At 47.4% G+C, this 27,981-nt stretch overlaps 2 protein-coding genes across 2 annotated transcripts in view; one reads left to right on the plus strand and one right to left on the minus strand.

Moving 5' to 3' along the window:
- The window catches only part of PRPF40B (pre-mRNA processing factor 40 homolog B), a 37,108-nt gene extending 25,760 nt beyond the window's left edge, over positions 1-11,348 (plus strand). Inside the window, exons 19-24 of the mRNA XM_015423644.1 lie at positions 866-982; positions 2,326-2,463; positions 3,937-4,032; positions 4,249-4,329; positions 7,919-8,021; positions 11,260-11,348. Coding sequence (XP_015279130.1) covers positions 866-982; positions 2,326-2,463; positions 3,937-4,032; positions 4,249-4,329; positions 7,919-8,021; positions 11,260-11,348 — 624 coding nt within the window. The remainder of the gene's footprint in view (positions 1-865; positions 983-2,325; positions 2,464-3,936; positions 4,033-4,248; positions 4,330-7,918; positions 8,022-11,259) is intronic.
- An 11,240-nt stretch (positions 11,349-22,588) lies between these two features.
- FMNL3 (formin like 3) overlaps positions 22,589-27,981 on the minus strand; it is a 130,419-nt gene continuing 125,026 nt past the window's right edge. Inside the window, exons 26-28 of the mRNA XM_015423645.1 lie at positions 25,436-25,559; positions 25,023-25,137; positions 22,589-23,318 (exon numbers count right to left, since the gene is read on the minus strand). Coding sequence (XP_015279131.1) covers positions 25,046-25,137; positions 25,436-25,559 — 216 coding nt within the window. The 3' untranslated portion in view covers positions 22,589-23,318; positions 25,023-25,045. The remainder of the gene's footprint in view (positions 23,319-25,022; positions 25,138-25,435; positions 25,560-27,981) is intronic.

Genomic DNA, 27,981 nt, shown 5'->3' on the forward strand with positions numbered 1-27,981 from the left:
GTCACTTAGTTCCATTCGGCCACACAGCATGAAGAACCTTCAGGACAGAGAGGCGCCTCAATTCCCCGGCATCGCGCCGGTGAAGAGGCGAACTCTTGAGAGTCCCATGGCCAGTGACCCTTCAACCGGGTCTCGGGGGGGGGGTAACGATCCTGCGTACCCCCCCTCCTTCTGCTGGTGCACAGCTTCACCCCCGGGAGGTCCGGGAGGTGAGTCTGCTAGCGCGCCGCCATCAACCGGAAGTCCCAAAGAAATCTCTTGATTTAAAAAAAAAACAAGTTTCTAGCCCACACAACTAAAAGTCAGTGGGCTTAGACTGAAGTAATTCTGCATAAGATTGTACCATTAATGGCTTGTGGGCAATGCCTGCTAAAATGTCAGAAGCCACAGTGGGTGTGACTAAGATTTTTAGTGCATGAAGCCAAGTAAAGTATTCAAAATATGCACAAAAAAACACAGACAATTCTATTTATGGCAGCATCCAGTCTGTAAAAAGGCAGCTGAGGCATTTTGTATAAATAAATATCACAACCTTTGTCTTAAATACACTGGTTTGCAAAATTCAGCTTCTCTTGACACAGGATTTTTATTACCTTAAAGGTAATAAGCACAGAGCGCACATAGGTAGCATTTTGCAGATGTTAGAGCAGCTGAATATAGGTGTGGCACCAATGGAAGTGTCAGTTTTGGTTTCTAACTTTTGCACATACTTTTGCACAAGAAAAAGAAGGCTAATTCAGTCCCAGCAGTGAGTGCGTACTTCTTTCGTGGTGTAAGCCTGTTTGTGCGCAGCTCCAAAGGAAGGATTGGGAGTCTGAGGAGGAATTCTAACAGTATTTCCTCCTACTCTTTCCTCATTTGGCAGGACCGGAGCTTCAGTGTGGAAATAAACACGACCTTTGAAGATTTTGCCCATGTCATCAGCTTCGACAAGCGGGCCGCTACCCTCGATGCAGGCAACATTAAGCTGACTTTCAACAGTGTGAGTGGTCCGAGGGGGTCAGTCGGGACTGTGGTTGAGCCAGGCACAGGATACCGTTTATGTTCCAATTACGCCACTCCAGCTATAATCCTGATACCATAAGAAGTCTCAGGGCCAAAATACAGGAGACTTTTTAAATGAGTCAAGTCCAGGTTTCCTGGACCCAACTTATTTTCCCGAATGCCACACTGCAACTGTGGGGAATGTCCATTTAAAACTCTGAGCAGGCCCAATTCAGCATGGGACCACTGTGTGAGGAAAGCAACGACTTCTGCCTTCCGTGTCATTTTCCCATGCCAAAATGGCCCGCGGGGAGTTACCGTATTTGCACCTCTTTGGAGCTTCACATGCCATATCCGTCAGGGCTTTGTTCCATGCTCAGGGTTCGGAAAAGAAAGCACTTCTTCAGTAAGCTTAGAACAGATAAAAGGAAGTACTTCTTCACCCAAAGAGTAATTAACACCTGGAATTCACTGCCGCAAGAGGTGGTGGCAACTACAAGCATAGGCAGCTTCAAGAGCGGATTGGATAAACATATGGAGCAGAGGTCCATCAGTGGCTATTAGCCACGAGGTATAGATGGAACACTCTGTCTGGGGCAGTGATGCTCTGTATTCTTGGTGCTTGGGGAGCAACAGTGGGAGGACTTCTGGAGTTCTGGCACCACTGGTGGACCTCCTGATGGCACCTGGTATTTTTGGCCACTGTGTGACACAGACTGTTGGACTGGATGGGCCATTGGCCTGATCCAACATTGGCTTCTCGTATGTTCTTAGATAACATGTGATGGTTGACTTGTGGAACGTTTCTAGAATTATAGGGGCCTCCTTCTGCAACTGTAGCTTCTGTTTCTAGACAAGGAAAGGTTTGGCTCAGAGTGTGGGGCTTTTGGATTTATTTAAGGGTCCTCCCTTGCTCACCAGTTCAGGCAGTGCTATGGAACCACAAGATATGGGAATGGAGACTGGCTTGTGTGGATTTTGCAAATGGATTAGAAGGGCCCACACTCTGTTGACATCAGTTAGCATGAATGGAACCTCCGTGTACGCAGAGGCAGTGTGTCTCTGATTGGCAGTTGCTGGGGTCAGGCCCTGCCCTGTTTCTGAGCTTCCAGAGGCACCCGCCTGACTGCTGTGGGAAATGGCAAGTTGGGCCAGCGAGCCTTGGAATGCTCCGCGGAGGCAGGCCTTAACCTGTGTTGTTCAAATGCTGCTGGGAATAGGAGGGGGCCTGTAGGGGGTGACTGTTCCTGGGTGTTTTCTGGGGAAGGATCAATGAGGAGCACTTTGGCAAGACAAGTGGCCACGCTGTGCCATGATGCCTCTCCCCCTCTGTCTCCTCAGCTGCTGGAGAAGGCCGAAGCGCGAGAGCGGGAGCGGGAGAAGGAAGAAACCCGCAAGTTGCGGCGCAAGGAGGCAGCATTCAAGAGCATGTTGCGGCAGGCTGCTCCCCCTCTGGAACCCAACACCACCTGGGATGAGGCAAGTTCTCCCACTCCCATTTACAGGAGCAGTGTGAACGGGCTACTGGTTCAGGAAGGTGGCGTCCTGCATCCCCAGCCCTCTGTACCTCTGGGTGGCAGCTCATGGAGTAGTTCATACAGAAGATCTCAGCCCTGCTGAAGAGGAAGGGGATGGTGGCGATGGTAGTGGAGGCAGTGATGGAGGATCATACAGGAGCACACCTACTGAGTGTTTTGTGGGACCTGTCACTGGCAAGTCATATCACCACTCCTCTAGTCACTCAGTAGCTGTGGGCTTGCACAGTGTTGGAACCAAGGCCTCAGCAGCTCCGTTGCCACCTCTTGACACCTGCTATAAAGGGTGCCCTTTGCCCCCTTCAGCTGTGTTGGTGTATTCCCTCTGGCGCCAGCCCCACAAGCTGCTGCTCATATTTTTATGCTGCTGAATATTCTAGGTTTGGGTCTCCTTTTAGAGCTTTTGGGTCTCACTCTAGAGATTTTGGAAATCTCGCCAAATAAACAAACACTCTGTGCTTTCAAATACATTTTCAAAAAAGATTCTCCTTAATTGTGCCACGGGCCACTAGAACTTAACAGTCCTGCAGCCATCAAAGTTGTGGGAACTCTCTGGTTGAAGCGGAAAGGCCGCAGAGCATTGCGAGGAGTGTTCTGTTGCAGCTGCAAAGTTGCAGGTTGGAGGGTCAAACATGATCCCTTCCCTTTGCAATCTATTCCCCTCAGTAACTTTCCCCCCAGCGACAGTTCCAGAGGAATGTTCACTGTGCACTGCTAAGTGGCGATCTGGGCTTGCAGACCTGAGTCAGTAGCCAAATACCTAGTTTACCTCTAGTTCTGCACCCCACAAAAAACTCAATCTTTGCCCTGCATAAATTGGGCAAAGCAAGCAGATTTGCCTCTACTCATTTTGCATGTTGTTCTATGCTTGCTACTCATGCGGAGGCACAGAAGGTTGTACAGTCTGCTTCTGCTCACTAGAGGCAATCCAGCTAGCCTGTCCTTAAGGGCTAGAAACTTGCCCCTTTAAACATGACATTTAATGAAAACCCAGTTCCTGTTGCACCAGGCAAGCCGTTCGGAGTGGCAAGAAGGGGGAGTGTATGGGCACTGCTGCCAGTAAAATGGTGGCTCAAAATCATGGCCCTGTTGCTTCCCATCCCAGGAAGGTTTCTCAGTTGCTGTGGCAAACAATATGCAAATTTGTTTAACTTATACAATGTACGCACTTTACTCCCCACTGGGGACCAAAACTAGCTTACAACATTCTCCCGTTCTCCTTTTGATCACTGGTCACCTCTTGAAATATTTGTCGTGAAATAATTGTTACTAACCATGTAGTGATCACTAACGGTGATCAGTATAAACCAGTATCAATTTATACTGATGGTTATCAGTATAAATTTTGTGTGGCACCCTTGAAGCTGTGCATATTTTAGGAGAGGGTGTGACCCATGCGTCTTGTTTTCCCTGCCAGGCGCGAGAGCGGTTTGTCAATAACATAGCCTTTGAACAAGTCACACTAGAATCGGAGCGAATCCGTCTCTTTCGTGAGTTCCTGCAAGTGCTGGAGGTGAGGAGGGGATTCATGGGAACCCTTCTGGGAGGGCTGGAATGACCAAGTCTCTGTGGGATCCTGATTGATGCCCTGCTAGGAATTCTGGGTTGGGGCTGCTGAAATACTGCAGCAGTGGGATGGGGAATGGGTGGCATTCAGGAGGACTGAGCCCAGAAGGGCCCCTGCTGCGCTGCTGAATTCCAGATTACCCCTGGCCCTTTCTCTCTGCAGACGGAGTGTCAACACTTTCACGCCAAGGCTAAGAAGCATGCAAAGAAGCCCAAGAAACACCATCACAAACGCTCAGCTTCGGTGAGGCTTTGGGCCAGGGAAGCCAAAACTGGCAGGGTGACTCAAGTAGAGGGAGGGCATTAGACATGCAAGGTCGGGGCTCTTGGACATCCCAGACAGAAAACATTCTCCCCCAATGTTCCCTCTAAGCTGTGGAGTCTTGTGAGCAAAAAATCTACTTTGTGAGCTGCTGGCATTAAAGTTGTGAGTGAGCAATTTGGCTACTGCATAAATTAGTTTACTCTGGAGCCATTCTTCCTGAGCTAGTACAAAAATGTGTGAGCCGGAGGCTAAAAAACTGTGAGCTAGCTCACACTAACTCAGCTTAGAGGGAACACTGCTCCCAGCCTGTTAAAAATTGTTGGGCCACATCAGTGCCATTGCAGGAGGAGCCAGAATTCTTGGGGGAAACTCAGTAGCTTATATATGCAGCAAAATGCCATGGGCACCGTGGATTGTATCACTTCATACCGCTGATAGGGGTCACATTTGTTAATGTGGTATCAGGTAGGGATTTACGTTTTTGATGTTTCTAGTCTGAAGATATATCTGGGGGGGGGGGGAATTCCGGTGTCCAGATGGTATTTGGGATTTTTCAGAATTCCAGTAAATGGGTTGTGAGAAATTCCAAAAATATTTGGGAATATTGAGGGACTGTTTTTCTTTAACTTTACACTGTATCAGTGTCTTGCCAGGTCAGTTTGGGTTGAATTCTCTTGTTTGACATTGGTTCTGTTGGTCTTCCATCAGTGATCCTTGCTTTAAGTTGAGTTGGCTTGGATTCTCTAGTTTAACATTGGTTCTGGTGAATGTGCCACATTGGCTTATCATTTTGCACTACATTGGCTTGTGGTTCTGTTGAGATTCTCTGGTTTTACATTGGTTCTGTTCGGCTTGCAGTGGTGTCCCCTTGCTTAAGTTGGTTTGACTTGTATCCTCTAGTTTGAGATTGGTTGTGTGGGGCTTTCCACATTGGCCCATGGTTCTGCTGGGATTCTCTGGTTTAACATTGGTTCTTGTTGCATTTGGAGGCTTGTGGCCAGTGGCTGCTCTTGGGTGTTTAACTATTGGCTTCTTTACCCTGGAGAAAGTATGGAATTTCCCCTCCCATAGGAAACAATGAGGGCAAGTAGGATGGCTGGGGGGCACCTTGCTCAGGAGTCCATACAACTGAACCCCTTGATCTAATCTACTGAAAACTGAGGGAGTGTTTAGTGGCCAAGCAGCACTAGGATCCCTGTGATTTTAGGATAATTTGCTTGGAAAAGAGGCACCCCAGCCTCCTGGAAAGAGTCTCCCACAGGAAATAATTAATCTGACGAAAACACAAATCCAGATACCAAAATGGTATTGGCGAACCCAGATAGACCAGAATACTGGTATTTATGCTTTCCCCCAAATCCAACTAAAGAAATACCATTTTTTTTTTCTAGGAGCATATCTCTACTGCCAGGCAAAAAGTTTCCCCTAAATAGCAAACTAGCAAGCAGGCTGGACATTCATCTTGATGTGCTAGTGTCCTAGCCAGCAGGTGAAAAAGGCAAGCCCCAGCAACCACAGAGTCTCACGGCAGGGGATCTCAGGTCACAGTCCAGGTCACAGTCCAAGGTCCAATAACACAAACCAAAGTCAGAAAGCAGTCCAAGGTCAGGCCATACACTCCAAAGGCAGGGTCCAGAAGCAGGCAGGGATCAAGTAACAAAGTTCCAAAAACTAAGCAAGTCAGACAACTGGTAGACTCATTCCCAGGACTGCAGACACGTTGACCCTACTGCAGCCTGACATGGGGCATTTCCCTGCAGGTGAGGCTGGTCCCACATTAAGCTCCCCTCCACAAGCTGAGTCAGATTCTTTACTCATGAGCAATGCTCCCTCTAAGCTGCGGAGTCTTGTGTGCAAAAATTCTACTTTGTGAGCTACTGGCATTAAAGCTGTGAGCGAGTGATTTGGCTACTGTATAAATTAGTTTGCTCTGGAGCCATCCTGCCTGAGCTAAGGCAGAAACGTGTGAGCCGGAGGCTAAAAAACGGTGAGCTAGCTCACACTAACTCAGCTTAGAGGGAACACTGCTCATGAGGAGTAGCAAGGTGCAGATTGTGTGATGACTCACAGCAGAGAGGAGGCCTCAGGCTGCCCAGTGTATACTCCTGCACCTGGTTCAAGCCTCAGGCCTTGCCCTTTGCCTTCTCTGCTCCTGGGGTCCTTTGGGAAACCATGGTGGGTCTGGCAGTGGGTGAGCCCGTGCTGGAACCTCCTAGCCTGAGGGCATGGTTGGCTCAGAGGGCGGCACTGGTGTTTACTCAGGGTCCCTTTGAGAGACCAGACTGACAGGGAGGGTGGGTCAAGGCAGAGCTTGGGGACAGGTTGTCCTCCTCCTCTTACGAGGACTCATCTTCCTATCCTAACCAGGGTGGCCCATGACAGCTGGCCATCTCCTGGCAGGGAATTTTCCCCCCTTGTGGGTGGAGCATTACCAAATGGCACCCCCAAAAGCAGTCTGAAGTAAATTGTCTGTTCTATCACTTCATGATTCTGCCACCTCCTTCTGCATCTTGTTCAACTAGCTGTTTAAGCTACATAGTTGGTTGAACTAAGGGATATTCTGCTGGCTTTTTGTGTAGGTAGGTGATTTTGTTGTATGTAGAAGGTTGATTAGTTAAGATCATTCTAGTTTCTAAAATTATTTCTTGCTCAGCTGTTCTGCTGCTGTTAAATCTTTCTGCTTTGCTTTTATGTGGCTTGTGGAGGTGGTGGTCAAGTTCTTCCTTGAGGGTGGTTCTGTTATGCTATTTTAGATTTATTGTCTTGGGTTTCTGGATGTACCTTTGCATTTATATTTCATAAGCAGCCCTGAGAGCTTTGGGGATATGTGTGTGTGTGTGCTTGTAAAGTGAGACAGTGTGGAGAGGGGGAGCATTCAGGTTTAAATCCACAAGCCACATTCGGTGTATTGAATGCTTTTGGGTCACTATTTCTTAGCCTAGCCTACCACATAAAGTTGTTGTGAAGATTAGGGGGAGATAGGGCTGCCAAGCCGCAGCGGGGGATCTGCACATCTTCACAGGATCCCTGCCGCAGGGGACAGCGATACACGTTGCACCGCCGTCGCCAGGATGTGATGCTACGCGTCGCTCTGGTAACGGGGCTGTCCCATTGCCAGAGCGACGCGTAGCGTCACATCCTGGCGACGGCAGTGCAACGCGTATCACTGTCCCCCGCGGCAGGGATCCTGTGAAGACGTGCAGATCCCCCGCCGCGGCTTGGCAGCCCTAGGGGGACATGACCATGTTCTGTGCTGTTTGCAGGAAGGATGGGGCAATAACATTGTCAGTATCCCTGCAACACACATGCAGTCTGGAGGGAAGAGACCTGAACTGTAAATGACAAATGGCTACTCTCTATGTATTTATTACATTTAAAACAGGTGGTACTGAATGGCTTTCGCTTTATGTGTGCCCTTGGCAGGTACACCATTGGCAAGCTGGAGGATGAGTCCTGCTTCACTGGGGCTGTGAGGCGAAGGGTTCATACAAATGTTTGCCTTTCTAGCTGGCTTTCTAGCCTCCCTCTGGCCACGAAGGTTTGCTGAATCCCCATTTCTCCTCATCAGGGCTCAGAGTCGGGCTCAGACCATCCCCACCGTGCAGCCAAGCGGAAGAAGCGGAACCATTCTGAATCAGCTGGCTCAGGAGCATCTTCCTCACCCGATTCAGGTAAGAGTGGAGCTAAATGACAGGAAGCCGAGAGTAGGAATAAGGGGCCGGTTCTTGCAGTGGAGGGAAGTGAGCAGTGGGGGCCCCACAAGGGCTGGTATTGGGACTGGTGCTCTTTCATAAATGGTTTGGAACGAAGGCTGAGCAGTGTCGTGGCCAAGTTTGCAGATGATATCAAATTATTCGGGCAGATTGTGAAGAGATGATCTGTCTAAACTAGGTGAGTGGGTAACATGGCGAATGAAAGTCAGTGTAGCTAAATAAGAACATAAGAAGAGCCCTGGTGTGTCATGCCAGAGGTCCATCTAGTCCAGCATCCTCTCTCACACAGTGGCCAACCTGGAGGCCCAGCAACAGGGCATAGAGGCCAAGGCATTCCCCTCTTGGCACTGGGATTCAGAGATGTTGCCTCTTGGCACTGGGATTCAGAGATTTACTGCCCCCCCCCCCAAATCATCTCCTTTCTAAATGTTCTAAATTGACAAATCCCAGATTCTTCAGTCTTTACCCTTCAGCAAAGGCGCTCCAACCCCCTAATCTTTTGGTTGCCTTTGTCTTTACTTTTTTCCAGCTCTACAATGTTCTTTTTGAGATACAGTGACTAGAACTGCACACAGTATTCCATATGAGGCAGCACAATAGATCATACTGATGGTTTTTATTTTCAGTCCCTTTCCTAATAATCCCCAACATAGTGTTTGCCTTTTTCACTGCTGTGCCACACTGGGTTGATGCTTTCGTTGCGCTATCTACTATGATGCCAAGGTTTCTTTCCTTCCCAGTCTCAGCTAGTTCAGACCCCATCATCATGTACTTACAAGTCCAAGTATATAATGTCTACTAAGTTACTGTTATCTACATGCTTGTTCACTTTCTCGAAGAACTCCAAAAGGTTTGTGAAGTGGGACTTGCCTCTGCAGAAACCATGCTGATTTCCTCTCAGCAGTCTTTGTCCCTCTATATGTCTAATAATTCTATCTTTGATTGTAGCTTTTTGCTAACTTGCCCGGGACAGATGTTAGGCTAACTGGGCTGTAATTTCCTGGTTCCCTTGTTAAAAATTGGTGTAACATTTGCTACTCTTCAGTCTTCTGGTACAATGGTTGAATGTGGTGATAAGTTACATATATGGGTTCATAGACTAACAGCCTACATTTGAGTCTTTAAGAACTCTTGGGTGTATGCCATCAGGACTTGGAGACTTATTGGCTGACAATTTCCCCAGTAGGTCTAGGACTTGGTCTCTCGTCACCCTTATTCGACTTAGTTCTTCAGATTCCTTTCCTGAAAATAATGACTGTGGCATGGATACAAGCCCCTCACTTTCCACAGTGAGCATAGATGCAAAGAGCTTCTCTGCCATCTCCCCATCTTCATTTAGTAATCCTCTTATTTCTTGGTCATCCAAAGGCCCAACTGCTTCCCTGGCTGGTTTTCTGCTCTGGATTTATTTAAAGAAATGTTTACTGTTGGTCTTGATGCTTTTAGCAATCCCCTCCTCAAATTCCCTTTTTGCATGCCTAATTATTGACTTACATTTCTTTTGCCAGAGCCTGTAGTCCTTTCTGTTCACGTCATTGGGGCAGGCCTTCCACTTTTAGAAGAAGCCTTTTTGCTTTTTACAGCTTTTCTTGGCTTGCACTGTTAACCATGCAGGCATTCTTTTAGACAACCTCCTGTGGACTCACTTTCTGTTGAAGCCTGAAAACTGAAGACAAGGGAAAATCCCAAATGTCCAGATATTTATGGTACATGGAACTGAACCTAAGCCAGCTTCCTTCCTAAGAGTGACAAGCTGCTTTAGTGAATCCCATGCAAAGTTCCATCTTCGATGTCAGAAGCTACTGTTCCCCATCAGAGCCATATAGAATATAGTCCCATCTCCATCAGGCATTTAGTAATGGCTCTGAACTTCCATGACAAATAGGTGGTCTGTTCCAAAGTGGATTCTTGTTTGTCCAAAAGGGATTAAGTGTGTCAGAATGGTCCAGTGTGGAACTGAAGTAAAAGGGTCATTCTTATGTAAACCTCCAGGGGTCCAAGATCCCAGATGCTCTGGGTGGCACTCTCAAGCCTCAGTAAGTTTTAGGGCAAGGGTGTCAAACATGCGGCCTGGGGGCCGGATCAGGCCCCTGGAGGGCTTCTATCAGGCCCGCAGTGGAACTGGCTGTCTTCTGCTTTTTCCAGTTCTGCTGCTGCTGCTGTGTCATCGTAGGCTTGCAGCTTACAGATTCACACCTGAACAGCATACTCAAGATTGTAACAGCACAGACATTTTGATGCAATATTTCAGAGCAGGAGGTGTCAGTTATCAGACACTGTTAAATAAAGAAAATGTTGCAAGAGTGCTAATGTTTTAAGCATGTTTTTATTTTAAGTAAAATTTGTGTTTGTGTCCTTAATAAAGTTTATATCTCCGCTACCTGGCATTACACACAGCCCGGCCCAACAAGGTCTCATTTATGTCAGATCTGGCCCTCATAACAAATAAAGTCGACACCCCTGTTTTAGGGTGTCTGTCACATGCAGTAGCAGTGAAAAAGGCAAGCTCCATGCTGGGGATTATTAGGAAAGGGATTGAAAATAAAATGGTCAATATTGTAACACCATTGTATATATTGTAATACTCTTGCAGCCTCGTTTGGAATACTGAGTGCAGTTCTGCTTACCATGTCTCAAAAAAGAACATTGCAGAGTTAGAAAAAGTACAAAGGAAGGCAACCCAGATGGTTAAGGGGTTGGAGCACTTTTCCTAGGAGGAAAGGCTGAAGATTCTGCGACTTTTTCAGTTTAGGAAAAAGGCAACTAAGGGAGGACATGACAGAGGTACTAGGCTGCAGCGTCAGGGGAAGGCCTTGGCCTCTATGCCCTGTTGTTCATCCCCAAGAGCAACCGGTTGGCCACTATGTGAAACAAGATGCTGGACGAAATAGACCACTTGTCAGATCCAGAAAGGTTCTTCTTATGTTCTTAATTGGGGTGGTGAGGAACTGCTCTACTGCAACTGGTAACGTGTGCTTATTGTGGGAAAAGATAGTTGGGATCTCTGTGGCCTATGCGAGATCTTTGTATCCTACGTACTGAATCCTGGATAGGTCTCTGTGCTTGTGCCAATTTCCTCTTGAGCGAGGAAGGGCTGCCAGGCACAGGGATGTGTTGGGCTCTCCAAGGATCTCCACACGCATCTGAGGAGGCCCACATCCAGAATCCCACATCCTGTCACCTTCTGTGTCCACAGAGCACAGCGCCAGGCACTCCAAAAGGCAAAAGAAGAAAAGCAAGAAAAAGAGGCATAAATCGGTGAGTCGCGGGAGTGGACAGACTTAGACAGTAGCTGAGGCTCAAACTAGACGTTATGACTTTTAATGAGTTGGGTCCTGGCCTCGTTCCCCAGACATGACTTGCATTCCCCACAGTCTCACAGGAGCTGCAGCAACTGCCTTTTAAAGAGCTGTAGGGACCAAATTTCACTTGGGACCAGGACAGGGGAAGCCTCATCCTGTGCTGTTTTCTCAAACTAAAATGGCCGGGGTGTGTGTGTTATTTTCCCCATTGTGGCGCTTCCTGTGTAATAGCACAAATAATACCCCTGGGATGGTTTTGGCTCAGACAAACACCACATGGGGGCAGGAACCCCCTCCTTCCTCGTGCTGTGGTCCCAAGCAGAATCTGGCCCAGTAGTTCTCTAAGGAAGGAAGGCCATCTGTTACACTGTGCTGAAGAATCACAGTTTTAATCTGTGCCAAATCAGTCATTTCAATAAATTGTCCCAAGGCCTTGTTTGAAGGCGCATGATGTAACAACTTCGCTGAATCTCTCCCTGGATGGAAGAGTGCCTGTCCCCCCCCCCCCCCCCCCCGGTATGCCACCTTGAATTCTGTGGAACACAGGTGGGGCATACCTGTAATAAAATATGTATAAAGTAAGTAGATTTGCCTCTGCATGTTAATAGGAAGACTGAAAGAATGGAATTGAAGCCACGTCTTTGTTCCCTAGAAATTCTGCCATGTTTGCTTCCTTTGAGCAGCGTCCGTGGTTCTTTCTTCCTGTATATCTTCAGAACAACCCTTTGAGGTAGATTAGGCTGAGTGTGCATGACTGACTCTAGGACAGCTGACAAAGAGGAATCTGAGATTAGGTCTCCTTGACCCTAGTCTAGTGTGGTAAACACTATACCACACTGGCTGTAGCCTTTTTGACTTTTTTTAGTCTTTGAAACTCCAGTTCACAAACCATTTGGATCTTTTGCAGCCTTTAAAGACAGAGAGACTTCTGGGTATGCCGAATTCCGCATTCAGTACTAACTCTTGTGCATGTGTCAGTATGATCGTTGAATGCACACAAGGAACTGGTGTAAGGCAGGTTCACACATGCATATCAATCACTTGTTTCCTTAGCCCTTGATCACTGGTCATAGAACATATGAATCAACTCCGTTGGAAAAACAATTTGCATTTGCAGTGACATGAGGCTAATACCAATGCTCCGTCTGTGTTAGATCTGTCATAGCTTTATGCCAACCCTTGCTTCACGTTGTAGTCCAAAAGTGATTAAATATAACTGTCAGTTAGGTCATGTAAGCATAGCTAGCCCTGAGTTTTGTCGGTTTTTAAGTCCAAGTCATGCTTTCATTTTTCAACTGCATGAAACTCCAGCCCCTGTTTAAATACCCACCATGTGGATTGAAAGCCCACCCTAGGAAGTCTTCTGACCCCTGACCTGGGTGGCCCGGGCTGGCCCAATCTTGTCAGATCTCAGAAGCGAAGCAGGGTTGACCCCCGTTAGTATTTAGATGGGAGACCACCAAGGAAGTCTAGATTTGCTTCTTTCAGGCGGGCAATGGCAAATTCCCTCCCCATGGTCCTGCAGTCATCACGAGTCTGTTGTGACTTCACACATACCCAGGGCTGAAGGGGGCATTACACGCAGTATTAAAGTCTTCAGAAATTTCGAAATTCAGTTCATCACAAGAGAATCCACTTTGGGCTGAGCTTTTCCCATTAGGGGGCTAATGGGATAATGTGGCTTGCCTGTCTGTTACGGGAGGCTGATGTTGGGAAGAAATCTTTTGCTCTGTGAGTTGCAGCAGAGGCTTTGGAGGCTACCAGAAAATGCAGGGAGCTGGCTTTGATCTTCAGTGCCCCACTTCTCATGATATCTGTGGGCAGAAACTTTTCCTAGGCTAAACAAAACAGGCGTCCAGTGGCACTGTAGAGACTAACAGAAATTGTTCCATTGTAAGCTTTTTGTGAATCAGAGCTCACTACATTACTGTGGGACTGTATCTTGCCTCCTCTTTCCTTCTGGATGTTAATCAGTTCAATTATTCCCTGTCACTTCCTTTTGTATCTGCTTGTGTTGTGGCCTCCTGAACTGGATTTTACATTAACCCTGCTCTGCCTGTGCACCAAACAAGACATAATGGCATCCACAGGTCTAATCTGTGGATGCCACCGCCATTTTAAAGCCTAAAATGTTGTGAGAACACATTCCTGATCAGCCCTGCAGTGCAGTGGGATGAGGTGCTTTTGTTGTCCCCCCCCCCCAGTCTTTTTGAAGTGCCTAAATAGCCGGGGGTGGGGTGGGGGAGATGCAGCTGTTTCAGCACTTGAGAAGGCACAGTGGGGAACAAGAGCATCTCATCTAGCTGTGCAGCAGGCCTCATCAGGATGGGGCCCTTTCAGCATTTTTACAATACCCCTTAGACTTTAAAATGGCCATCACATCTAGTTCTGCCGTCTGTAACAACAGTTGGGGGTGGGACTCACTCGTTTGATCAGATCTTGTTTTAAACCAGCCTCTCCTTGTAACATCTCTCCTCCACACCCACCCCTTTTCTGTTGCATCAATCAAATGGATCTAATTTAAATGCATCAATCTAATGGATGTACACTTCATGCATTTGATGGTGGTCCGATTCATGGAAGATGGAATTACGAATTACGTCCGTCTCTTAGGTGACACTAAACTCCTGTTTTATTTTGCTGCTACACACTAACATGGTTACCCATCTGGAACTTTTCCAAGGCCAATCTGTCTCCTTTGAGGGGATTTGTCTTGGCTATACCACAGGCCATGGGTCATGAGTTTAAGCCACTTGTAGCCATTACCAAGCTATTCCTTGACGCACAGGGGAACCTCTTTCATGTTCTACTCCCCACTTGTGGCACTCTGTAGATTTTGGTTTAATCTTCATTGTGTTTCTGAGTAAAATATTGTGCTTTGGCACATGGGATTGAATACCCATTCAAGCCTGCATGATTCTGTGATCAGCAAACAGTATATTCTGCAGTTCTGCAAGCAAAGGAACTGATACTGAGTTCAGAAATCAGCACCTCAGCCCTCTTCCTTTTTAACAGCAAGTTTCTAGACCTTATGATTACAAAAATGCGAGAACTGTGTCTTGTGAGATCTTGGAAGCAGGGAATGGGAACAGAAGTTCTTGGGGTTGGGGGCTGGGTGTTCTGCATTTTTTTTTGCCCCTTCTGTTGACTAAAGGCCATGCCTAAATGTTCCCAGAGTAACATGGTTGCTGCAGTCCCCCTCATGACCCCCATATTGGTCAGGCCCATCTTATGAACTAACAGCACACTGTGCATCACTTGCATGGTATGCTAGATATGCTGTTAGAAGAAACTTCAGAGTGGAAGCCGTTAGGCAGATGCTGACCACAAGTGGGACAACCACATGACTTGTGTATGGGGAAGGTGGGGCATAACTCTAATAAATAAAAGGAGGAAGCAGAATAATTGAAACCACCTAAGCCATCCTAGCAGTTTGAAAGCAAGAAATTGCAAGTCGATAAATAGGTACCACTTTGGTGGGAAGGTAACAGCCTTCCGTGCGCCTTGGTGTTTAGTCATGCTGGCCACATGACCACGGAAACGTCTTCGGACAGCGCTGGCTCTTCGGCTTTGAAATGGAGATGAGCACCGCAACCCTAGAGTCGGATTCGACTGGCTTTCGAGCAAGGGAACCTTTACCTTTACGCAAATAGCAGCTCATTTTGCATAATGTGATGCATACGAGGTGCATCCAGCTTTTGTTGGAGCAGAATGTTAATTGTTCTGGCATAGCAAAAAACACACACACACCTTAGTCCATTCCGAGACTCTAGTTTTCCTTGCCTTGCCAGGCTGATGATCACCAAGCCAGCAGGAACCTTAACTGTCGTGTAGCTCCTCCCCAGGCCTTTTCCCCTCTGTGGTTGCCAGCTGCCTCTTTTACAGAACAGCCCAGAAAGTGAAGCCGAGTGCAAGAAGGAACCCAGCCGCCCTGACGAGTGGGAGCGGGAGAAGGCTCCTCCTCCGAGGCCTGAGGGAAGAGGCCACTCCCCTCCCCAGGGAGTCAGGAGGGAGCGGGTGAGACTGGGCAGGACTTGGGGGGTGGTGGTGGAGGACAGAGGGGTTGCAAAGGCCTGCAAAGCTGGGCTGTGGACAAAGGGGCAGTGATGGAATTGGGACAAGCCTCATGGAATAAGATGTTCCGGCTGAGGGAAGGCATGGATGTTCTTCACCTGTGGTTTTCCCTTGCAGAGTGGCTGGGATACCTCAGAGAGCGAGGAGCTCAGTGAAGGGGAGCTAGAACGGCGGCGGCGGACTCTTTTGCAGCAGCTGGGTGACCAGTAACAGCTGCTGCTTTCCTTTGGGACTTCCTTCCCCCACCCCCGTTACATATGAGATCCAGTTGGTCCCAGTTGTTTTCCTTTGGCCTGAATGGCATCCAAGCCAAGTGTGTACATTGCTCTGACTGGAAGCTGCTCAGTCAGGCCACAGCCCTACGTGGTAACTGTTTACTTACTTCTGAGGCACCCTACCTCTCCGGGGGGGGGGGACAGTCTCCATCAACTTGCTCTGTCTGCACAGAGAGGGATTTTGGATGGAACATCTGGACCTTGATGGCATCCACAAAATTCCGCACTAGCTCTGGGATCCAGCCAGAAGATGAGATGGGATGGGGTTGGCTCCTGCCTGCATTTGTTGGAAACCAGACACTGGATTGGATGGCATCTCTTGTCTGCATTCACTAGCGAGGAACCACTTGGATCTAGCATCAGGAGGGCCAGGAACAGCTACGGACAGGCCAGTGTGCTTTGGGGTCAGGAATGGTGTCTGTGGGCCTCCCCTCACTTGTTTGTTCCTGTGATTGGATCCCTCTTGCTAGTTGCGATATCCCTTGTGTGTTGGGGATTCAGTGGGATTTTTAAAGTAATATTTATAAACCTGGAGCAGATGTATTGTAACTTCCTGTAAATGATTGGTTTAAATGTGGGATTAGCCTCAAATTGGTCTAATGCTGGGCCTCAGCTCTGTTTCTTGGCCTTTTAGGAAAATTTTCAGGTTGCTTCACAACATATCCAGGATCCTGATTGGATAGAGAGGCAGCATAAAAATGTTTCAAATAAATAAAAAATATCTGATTTTTGAGACCGGAGGCTGCCTCTAATCCCTTCAGAGTGCAGAAGATGATCACCCAGTGAGCTTCCATGGCAGAGTGGGCTCTCAGATCCTAGTCTGAAACTCTAACAATGACACCACACTGGGTTCAGTGGGGAGCTATGGCAGCAAGCTGGGCTTGGGTGAGTCGGGCACATTACCTGGTAGTTGCTGGTGGGCTTGGCCCTGATGAGTCCTCCCTCAAAGGCCAGAACAGCCCTGACCCCTCTTCCGCCTTTCATCCACAGAAACCAAGGTTTCAAGGCTGGCAATACTGCCTGGTTGCCTTGCAGTGGCTTTTTTTTTAACCTGCAGGCACTGCTTCTATTGTTTGAGGGGTTAAACCCCTCAATGTACTTTTAAAAGATTTCATATTTTTCTGTGAACCCGAGGCAATTTTCAGGTTTCTACAAAGATCTGTCTTGTCTGTTCATCGCTCCATTCTCTGGACCGGAGTATTCCTAGATTTGGCCGTGTTGAGAATTAGATACTGATCTGGAAACACTGAGGAAGATTTAAATCTAGTCAGCATTTTTCCTAGGCGGGAATGGAGAAGTGATTTGAGTAAACAGCTCAGGGATACAACCAGCAGGTGCACTGAGGAATGCTGTAGCTGTGTGTGTGTAGGGGGGTGGATTGCTGTCACCTGTGTCCAGGGGTTGTTTCGTAGAAAAAGAGCTAGGGGAACTCATTAGCATAACTCATTAGCATATGCCACACCCCCTGACATCACCGGAAGTGTGTCATAAGGCCACACACCCCACCCCCAACGGTCCTGGCCGCCGCCGCCGGCCTTGCAGCTCCACTGCCGAGCCCCATGAGGGGCCCGGCGGTGGACCTGCAAGGCCGGCGGGAGTGAGAGGAAGCCCCGCAAAGGCCCTCCCTGGCCCCAGGCAGGCAGGGGTGGGGAGAGGCAGGGAGGAAGCAACTTACCCTCCCTCTTCTCCTGCCTCCTCCTGGCTGAATGAGGGCCGGAAGCGGGGCGACCGAAAGCAGGGGGCGGGGCTTCGTCATGTGCCCCGCCCCCCATACCTCACCCGGGGGAACTGCGATCCCCCGTGTTCCCCCTCGAAATGACCTCTGCCTGTGTCTGGAACTGGCTAACTCATACAATACATTCTTCCATACAAGAGTCACTTAAGACTGCTTCTGAGGCAGGGGGAGAACAGATGGTCTTGTTCAGACGGCAGCAGTCAAACCTTCCCAGTGTGTGTGTACATAGTACCAAAAAAGCGTGATGAGAAACTAAGGAAATGACGTACAGCAGCTGCATCCCTGGGCTCAAATTGCAGCTCTTTCCACCTACCTTAAACCATCTTTGCTGTTCTAGCGCCTGCCACTCTCAGCGGTGTAAATGGGTGCAGTATCAGGGTGGGTGTCAAATGGATGCCCCATTCTCTCTCTGGGCTGTCTCGCTTAACAGGTGCCATGTTCACTGGCTAACCCGTGCTCTCTTTGAGTGCCCTTTGGCCCAGTGCCCGAAAGCTCAGCTGAGGAAGTGTCAAAGTAGTCGCTCACAGGTCATTCCCCCCTCCCACTGCCACCAGGAAAAAGAAAACAGATTCTCAATACACACATGGACAGCCTTTTGGGGGGATTTGTTTCTTTTTCTCTCCCATAATTAGAAATTCTGTACACTACAAGGTGGAGGGAGGCAGTGGCTTATAATATAATTACTAATATTTCACATGTACAAAAAGTTACCTCTAACTACAGACAAGAACTACAAAACAACGAATATGCTGTAAACTCTGCAAGCAACATCAGGAAGACCTTTCCTGCCTTGCTGTATATTGCAACAAAGGCTTTTTTTTTTGAAGGGGGGTGCTGGTTCCTTTTGCTTGTTTAACAAAATCGTGTTTAATTCAGTAATTTAAGTGACTGCAGTCCAGCCAGCCAGCCAGCCAGCCACACACACATTTGTCCTTTCAACCAGCACTTAGTGGTCAGGCAAGCTATCTCAAAGGCTATCTCTGCCTTTAAAAGAGAGCTCCATGCTAGAAAAAGATGAATGTTGTATGACTGGCAGCAAGCCATTTGGGCCTCGGGTACACAAAGCAAAAGGCCAAATACTTGATCCCTGCATCAGAAAAAGGAATATGAACTGACCTTTGTGAGACAGATTCCAGGTCTGTAAGAATTGTTGCATGAATTTTACAAGCTTTTGTTTTGAAAGTGACACTGGTTTCTCCCATGGATGTCCACTGATTCCTCACGGGAGCAGCCTTGTATGGCCACCAAGTCCAGCATTCTGTTTCTGATAGCACCCAGCCAAATACTTTTGGGTGTTCACAAGCAGGGCATGGGGTTTGCTCTGTTGTTGGTCTCTGATATAGAGGTAGATTGCCTTAGAACATGGAGACTCCATTTAACTATCATGACTAATGGCCATTGGTCACCCAACCCTTGATAAGCAGCATCTTAACAGAGAAACTGATACTTCTGAACGGACCCAGAAGTGATTCATTCTTTGGACTTGGGGCTGTAGCCTGCGCTACTCCAGTAATAATTGTTTACAGGGGCTTCTGGGGTGTGCAAGTATATCTTTGCCAGAAAATCAAAACAAAACATTGAAACAGCTCTGCCCAGATTCCTTGCATGACCTTGACTGCATCTCTTGCATCCCAACCCTTCCCAGTGCATCACTTTGGAAATGCCAAATTCAACTTATTTTCTCTGGACTATATTTTCTTAACAGTGAATCTACTCACAATTCATATTTTCAGCTTCTTGGGCTATCACACGTATAGACATATGCCACACAATATCACTGTTCCCCCAGGTTCTCTGTTTATGGTTCCAATAATCCCCTTTTCGACTTAACTGCTTTCACCTCCCTTTATCTGAGTGTTAGCTTCTCGCAGGATTCTACCTTCCCTTCCCAATCACTCATCATAAGCCAACTCTGTTTTTCCTTCCCTAGTTGTAGCTCTTCCCTTGCCTTCAATGGCAACCGAGGCTGCCAGACATTTACAGGAGACATGCGGCTGTTCTGGTTGCTGCTCATGGAAAGGAGCTGCCTTCTCCCTCCCTCTCCTCCTCCACTGCTGGAGGCCAGGTGTTGAGAGGATGCGGAGGGTGGACAGAGCTGCCTTCTCCCTCTTGGTTGCTGCCTGCACGCTGCCACTGATGATATCTGGCAAATGTCAAGGGTGCATGACTGGTCCAATTTGGCAACCAATCGGCTAGACTTGACAAAGGGCACCTGACAAAGCTGGAACTCAAGATCCTTGAATCACATGTTCTGTGCATTACAAAACCTAACCTTTTGAAAAGCAGAGATGTTTCACCTCTGCTAAAGCTGTACACACACTCACACGCGCACACACTCATCCTCCCAATAGCCAACTGTCCCCATGTCTGTGAACAGATTTACCTGCTGAATTAGGGGAACTCATATCCGTCATGCACCTTCCTCTGTTCATATTTGCTTAAAGTATGATGTGACTGACCACATACAGTCACACAGGTCGCTATCAAGTGATATGAAGTCCTACCTTCTCCTAGCTCCCTTCCCCCAGGCTGTTTCTGTGATTGATTTGAGCAAGGGCTGTGTGACTTGCCCAAGGTCATACAAAAGACTGTGGCAGAGCTGCTTCCAAAATCTCAGGCCCTCCCAAATCTTGAAGTGGCTAGTATTGGCCTTCACTTCAAGACCATCACCCTGAGCAGCTCTTAATGTTATTAAGAAAAATCATTGGAGGTCCATAGAAGTCACTTGCCCTTCTGCTGATAAATATCTGTGAAATCTGTGGCCTCAGACAGAACCTATTTTCCTGCCTGGTCACATGATGGTTATTAGATAATTTAGAAGGGCAGAAAGGGTCACCAGGTACTGTTAAATTATCATGATTATATGGAACCTTCCATTCAGAACTTCCAGAAAGAATTTTGCTGGCTGCTGTTGGGAAAAGCCTGCTGATCCAGCCAGACACATCTGTTTGCTTAGCCAGTCGATGCTGCTGTGCATACTTATCCCCTTGTTCTGACAGACGCACTAACAGCAAGAGGGCATTATTAGGAATATGCAGAAATGGTGCAGAGGCACACTCTGCCATTACTTATCCCAGAAGTGAGAAGGAAATGGTGACCACCCTTTCCAGCATGCTTAACCTTTGAACTGCACTGTTTGCAGCCAGGCATACAAAAGATACAGCCACCAAAAACAGCAGTCACCGGGGGGGGGGGGGGGGGACAGCAACACCCCTGGAAACATTGAGGCTGATGCCCACGTTTCACCAATCATTTCATGGGGTGGGTGGGAACTGGGCAGACATTGTTCCAAATAGAATTCAACATATATCCATCACTTTGGGGGATAAGTCACTCCTGTTCTTCTGACCTCAACACCAGGATTACTTTTATCTACTTACATCAGATCTGTTGCCAACTCAGTGATCCCATTTCAACAACTGAAACTGGCAGTGAAGAAGGAAGTCCAAAAAAGGATCTCTACAAGCAATTCATAAGGCTCTGGAGCCTCAGTTCGGCCATGTGGCAAGATCTTTGAAGGGGGGTGGATATAGTGACTGTGTGGCCTAAAAAGTCACAATTCCATGTTAAAGTGGAGCTACCCCCTTGACTTTGGAGAGAAAGTTTCTGTGAATATTTGTGTCCCCAAAATCCTAATTTCCCCTTTAAAAAACTGATTTGAGAATTGCATTGTGTATGTTTTTAAAAATCTGAAAATTAGTTTACATAAAGTTTTTGAGTCAAATTTTCATATTCACAGGACAGAAATAAAAGACATATCCAGCATACAATGACAAAAATACAAATAAAAATTCTAATAGTTGGCAATTCTGTTGGGTGAGAAGCCTCATTCCACAGAGCTCCCAAAATACCATACAGTTCCTTTAGCTCTGTTGCTCAGTGTTCCAAACCTCAGTGGAGTGGTAGGACCTTGTTCTAAGGCTATAATCCTATGCACACTTTATTAGGAGTAAGCACCATTGATCTTAGTGGACCCTTCTTCTGAGCAACCATGCACAGAGAGAAAGCATCTGAAGCTGCCTAACTGCCTTCTCACTGGAGAAGCTGGCAACTGACGCAAAGTGTGAGAACTTCCACTGAGGTTCACTAAGGTACAGGCCTAAGTACCCCAGACCCTATGACCCCTCTTTTAAAGTACGGGCTTCAGGTTGCCTTTTGGCAGGACTCAAAACCACAGAGGTAAACCTAAGGAGAATGGCAGATCTCAAGCACATTTTCCCAGTGTACGCTGGCTTAGCAATAAGACACTGTATTCCCTATAGAAGTCACTGGTTATAGAACACTAACGGGACTGCCTGGATTGGCACTGGAAGGAAGGAAGAAATAACTGCGTTGGAGCTATGTTGAAGCTACAGGCCCATCCTGTGTACTAAGTTCCATATATCATGTAACCCTAATTGGTTCTTGCTTCTACAAAGTGCCTGAAACCCCCCACGAAGGCAGGTTGCTTCCCTGAGTTTAAAAACAACAACTGAGAAGCAATCCTACTTTTGTTATGAAATGGCTTTAGTGTTACCTGCAGCTCTTACAGGCAAAAATCTTTGGTCAAAAAAAATCAAGCAGGTAATGAGGATCAAGTGAATCCTCTTTTTTCTGATTGTCTCAAGAAGCATCACACCCAAACTTTCCAGCCTGGCCTTAAGTGAGATAGTCTCAAATGGTACAATGCCCAGTGGTGGTCCTACCATGAAAGGTGAGGAGAGTGCCTGAGGATTTTGGCTAACCTTAAAGGCAGACGAGTGGGAGACAGCAAGTCAGGTTTCACCCATGAGGCAAAACTCACTGGGGGAGGTCCTTCATCTGACATCCCATTGAAGCTTGTGCTGGAGAATCTCCCAGTGGGTTCTGCCTCTTGTGAATCAGTGGAAAGTGTAGTTCAAGTACTTCAAGTACAAAAATGGCTTGGGCTACCCTTGATGAGGCCAGCAGTCATACAGAAGGCAGCCATCAAAGCACTTTGCTAAAGGTTTTAGGAGGCCTTAGCTGGCATACTAGATTTGGTCCAGAGTGGGTTATGCCATTTCTTGCAACAAACTGAGAAGATGTCTGTATATAAACAACACACACGAAGCAGAATTTGGTCCTTCATAAAATTAAAAGAGAGAATGTCAAAAAGCAGCCTGCAACATACCCAGAATCTTTTTTTTTTTTTTTTTTTTGATCCTCAAGGGTTGGCTTGCCATCACTGCTCCCCTGCCAGGCCAACACCAGGATCACTTTGTACAGCTGACACAGGACACTTTGGTCTGAATCTTTTCCCTTCTGAATAATGGTTCCACTGATTGCTTGAAGGCCAGTAAGGCTGAGCTTCTAAACGTCTCAATGCCAGCTCCCACCCTGCTCTGTAAAGGGAGCAGGACTACTGAAGATGGCTCCTTGCAAACACCACGACTCCACGAGACTAGCTCCACATCCAAGATCTACTGCTAGAAGGGTGCTTCTTTCCCCCTGCTGTAATGTGTCAGGCCCTAACAAGGGGATGGCTGTCATCTTGCTCCAACAAGGATGAGTTGCCGGAAGGTCAAAAGTGCTCAAAGTACTGAGGCTCTCAAAGAGGACGTCAGATGCCCGCTGGCCAAAATCACTTCTAAAGATGCCACAACACTCTTGTCTTTCAGAGTTGACTCAGCAAGGAAGAACAGGAACAAGGATGGATGGGAGTGGTCATATATGTACAGATTAAAAAATACATCTTAAATAATACGAGATTAACAATAATACTGTCGCAGTAAGGCACTTCCTGAAGGTCCCTTTGATTCTTCAGTTGAAAATCTCTGCAAGGAAGGAAGATATTTCTTTGGCAAAAAAGAACTAGGCCTGGACCACTGGAATGCAGCATCAGCCTGTTGGTAAGGCAGGGCATGCAGGACTGTATGAGAGAAAGAAATAGCCAGTAAGAATTGGGAGCAAAGAGTCACTAAGACTCAATGTAGAAGTGCCCTAACCCCAAAGACCTAATGTAGAAGCAATTTGCTGTTGACAGCACTGGACATTCTGCAAGCCTGCTCACTCCATAGAACTCTCTGCTTGCTGTTTCAGGTCAGAAACAAGCTGGTGGCCCAACTTCTCAACAAGAACATCATGGGGCACCATGTCAAAAGCTTTTCTAAAATCCAAATCATCTACATCCACATCATTAGTTACACATAATTGTTTTTTGGAATAAATCAATACATTAATTATCATCCCATCTGTAGTCCTCTTTCCTCCAAAACATAAGATTTTTCTCTCATTCCTTGCTCTTAAAGGTCTGTTTTTAAAACTCATCAAAGCAAAAAATATTTCACTTGAATCCCAGTTCATATCAGTGGCATGCTGGTACTCTTTACTCAACTAAGGGGAAATGTATTCAATCAGCATAATTTGGTGCTTAAAAAAAAATCAGAATGCTCCTGCCTACAGACAGCTCATATGTCAAGGAGAAGAGTTCAGGTTAGTCTCTTCACAGATGTGCTATTGTCCTGTGGGCACATGGCCTTTTCCTCCATAGTGAGGTATCTAAACATCCAATCTCTCTCCTGCAGGCTGAGATGCAAGAGATGCTTTACTCATGATTTTACTGAATGACACTACAGTGATATTTCCACTTCTTTAAAAAAAAAAGCCAACCAAAAGCATTCTGGTGGCAGGGTGAGAAGGAAAAATGGTGGGCACAAGGAAAATACTCCTTTGCAGCTGTGTATGCCTCTGCTTTTGCAGAGACAACTAGAGCACAATGAGGAATTTTCCCTGTGTGGAAACAGCCTTTCTTTAGTACACATTAAGGTGTGCTATTTCCATTCCCACTGGGCATACAGGCAGCAAACCACCCACTCATTCCCACTCAGATTGAGAGAAGCTTTAGTAAACTACAGTTCTGCATTAGTTCGATAAGATAAACCCATAAACAGACTGCAGAATCATGCATGCAAATCAAGATAGGATGTCCATGGCAAAAATCATTGTGCCAAACATGCAAGGAATAACACATGCAGGATTGTTCCTCTGCCCTAGCAGGGATTCTCAACAGTGAGGTGGAAAGTATAAAAAAACAACCAAAACCCAAAAAAGCATTTTAGGATGTCACTTAAAAAAACCCCCTCTGTTTCTGTTTCTTTAAAACAACTATCAAGCTTTTAGCCCTCTTGTTAGCAGAAAGAACTTAGAAAATGTATAATGGAATACAAGATGCTAGGCTGACCAGATGCCAAGGGACACACAGCTTTTTGTACCTTTTCAAAATTGTGCAAAAGAGGGAAATTTTCATGCTAGGATGAGAAAAAAGCAGCACTAGCTCAAATTCCCTCTTCTTCACAGCTACTGAAAGGTATAAGCTGCCTTGACTTGGACCCCTTATCTGTGTGGGCAGGCAGCCCTGAAACCAACGGTTCATCGGAGAGTCAAATTGATGTCACGATTCTTGACATCAAAGCTGGAAATTCTGACTCTCAGCCTGTTCAGATGGCAATGTGCAGATAATTAAGTCTGCGATATGGTTGAGAAGCCCTGAATTTATGGAAGAGACAGAAACACATGCAGGATTGGGGGAAGGGGAGGCTGAGCTCCATGCAGAAAAAAAAGGTTCCACAGGTACCTTTGATGGGGGGCAGGGTGGAGCTAACAGTTAGGCTCGTCATGGTGGGAGGGCTCACAGAAGAAGCGAGAGCCCCGCTTCGCTGTACGAGCGGTGAAAGGGACACTCTTCAACACTGCGAGGAGGAGGGGATGGACAAAGATAAATACACATCAAATAGTCTGAAGTACAGTGGCTGGGTTATATATTGTAATTCTACTCAGACTTATGGAACAGGCTTCAGCCATTGCACCAATAACCGTGCAATCCTGAGTAGAGTTGCACCCTGCCATACATTTAGATGGGTGGGACTCTGCTTAGAATTTCCTGGTAAGTGATCCAAACATTTAATGCTAGTAAGCAGAGGCCCCTCCGTGGTGGAAAGCTCCGCCACAGCAAAGGAAGCACATTTTTGTGGCGAGACTGGGCCCTACCTGTGATAATGTCCTCGATGGTTCCATCTTTGCCCTCATAGACCGGCCGGTGATCCTTGGCCTGGCGTCTCCTCAGCTCGGCAATCAACTCTTGCTGCTGCCACTTGTTGCGCTGCAGAGGCAACTGGGGGCAGGTCAGGAAACAGAAGGGAAAAACAAAGCCCCACAACCCACACCTCCAAATGGTCGCTTTGCTCTTCTGCAGTGCCACTGATACTCCTCCCACATGCAAGCGCAAACTCCCAGAACAGAAGGCAGTCCTTTCTAAGGGCTTTTTCTCTTGCCCAGGGGTCCTCCTGGAGGGCAGAGTGATCACTTATAGCAGAACTGGGCCCTAAGTAGGTACAGATTGGTAGCCACAATGGCTGGGCCTCCTCCTGCATCAAATGGTGTGTGGGTGTGTGATGAAAATCCGGTAGGAGCCTAATCAAAAAGAAAAGTCTGGTGGATGGTGAGACATAAGAATTGGTTTCTGTATGAAACCCACAAAATCTGACCCTATTTTGGCACTTCTCTTAAGAAAGCAAAGACTAGGCCTGTAAGCACCACATGGACGAGTCAGAAGCTATTGTGCAATAAGCATTTGGGGTCTCTTCCCTGTCTTGGCATCATCAGTGGCTGATACTCTGTTGTGAGCAGAATTGGCTGCTTCTTCCCGATCAATCTTTGACTTAGGGTCAGAGCCAGAATCTTCGTATTTCCATGAACAAAACAACACAGGCTGCGGTCACACGGAGCATTAGCCACCCTACTGAGACGGAAGATAGGCAGATTTTCCGGGCACGATCACACCGCAACATCTGGGAAGCGTAGAGCTCCCATGGCGAACCTGAGACTTCCCGCCGAAGATGCAGCGTAAAAAACTAGTACCTCCGAGGTGCTAGTTTCCGGGCAAGGGCTGGCGTCTGATCGTGTTTCCGGTGGTAGTTCGTGGCATCCGGTGCCCGCCCATGTCTCGTTGCAAACAGGTTCCCCCCCCCCCCAAGTCTCCACAGGATGCCCACAAGCACCCACCGGTCCAGCCACACGAAAAGGAAAGCGAAAGTTCCGTTGCTGCGCAGAATCGCGCATGCCGTTGAACGCGAAACCAAAAGTTCCACTCTTCCGTCCTTCGGCTTTAAAAAAAAATGACCCTGTTTGCCACGGCAGCGGCGCCTAGCCATTGCTGGTGTGATCGCGCTGCGCCGCTTCTTTGCTGCGCTGCAGGATCGTCGTGTGATGGCTACCCTCATTTACCCACCGGCGCCGAGGGAAGGACCCGTGGTGTACCACTGGCTCGTCTGATCGCGTAATTGCGGATCAAACTGCGCCGGAGCAATTAGCCACGCCCCCCCCCGGTGATATCCAGCCCGTGTGACCGGGGCCACAGAGTACCAAAATGGCTGCAATATAGGTTTCATTTCTTTGACTTTCTGAGGTTGTGGTCACATCCATTCAGTGTTCTGCTCAGACAATTACAAGTTTCCTTGTTGCAGATTTGGGGGAGGGGGGGTGCATTCTGGTTTCTGAATCCTGAATCCTTGGTTATATGATCGTTTGGAGATTTGAGACTTTTTAGTGAGAGAGACAGAGGCACAGTAGGCTTCAACTCTGTTAGGTTGTGAACAGAACCTAGATGTTAAACTCAAAACTGCTGCCAAAAATGGCAGCCCAGTGTCAGGTAAGATTTCCCGCATCATTAAAGTGACCCATGTCACCATGCTGTGCATTTTTCTCCCCACACTTGCACCAGCCAACTATTTGCAATGCGGTTGAAGAAAAGCAACGTGATGACATCAGAAAACAGGTATGTTTCATTACATATTCTGTAGTGGGGGGGGAGCGGGTGACACAGGGCTGCCTTTGCTGGTAACATCTAGTCCCATCTGTCTCCACACTAGTAGCTCCGGCCCACATCATATTTACTTTGTTTTATTTAATTTGATCACCTCTGTTCCTAAGCGACTCTTTGCCTATTTTGCGGGATGCGTATGCAAATACCAACACAGCCATCAAAGAGAGGGCAGCCAATTAAGAGCTTCCTTTCCGAGAAGACCTACAGCTAGGAAAAGGTTTATGTCCCCTACTGATTGCGGCAGCAAGCTGGGGGGTTTCCCTATGAGCACCTCTGTTTTTGAGGAAATGGAGCCTGCCTTTTGAAACAGCTGAAAAAACCGTTGGCCCTTGAAAGCCCTTCACGGTCTGGGACCAACATATCTTCGGGACTGCCTCTCTTGGTACCCCCCCCCCAGAGCATTACGCTCTTCAAATAACAACACACTGACAAACCCGAGGCCAAGGAACATCCAGCTGGCTTCGACCAGAGCTAGAGCCTTTTCAGCCGTAGCTCCAGCTTGGTGGAATGCGCTTCCAACTAAGATCCGGGCCCTGTGGGATTTGGTACAATTCTGCAGGGCCTGAAAAATGGAAAGGTACTGCCAAGCATATGGGCAAGGCCAGGAGAACTCCCATTTATGTAGATCTCTGCCCCCCCCCCTTCTCTCTCCCGGGACAGTGTTATAATGCTCCCGTTTGTATTTGGGGATTGTGAGGGACACCGTGGGACA

This window comes from Gekko japonicus, unplaced genomic scaffold, assembly GCF_001447785.1.
Source record: "Gekko japonicus isolate JY-2015 unplaced genomic scaffold, Gekko_japonicus_V1.1 scaffold33, whole genome shotgun sequence".
Taxonomy (NCBI): domain Eukaryota; kingdom Metazoa; phylum Chordata; class Lepidosauria; order Squamata; family Gekkonidae; genus Gekko; species Gekko japonicus.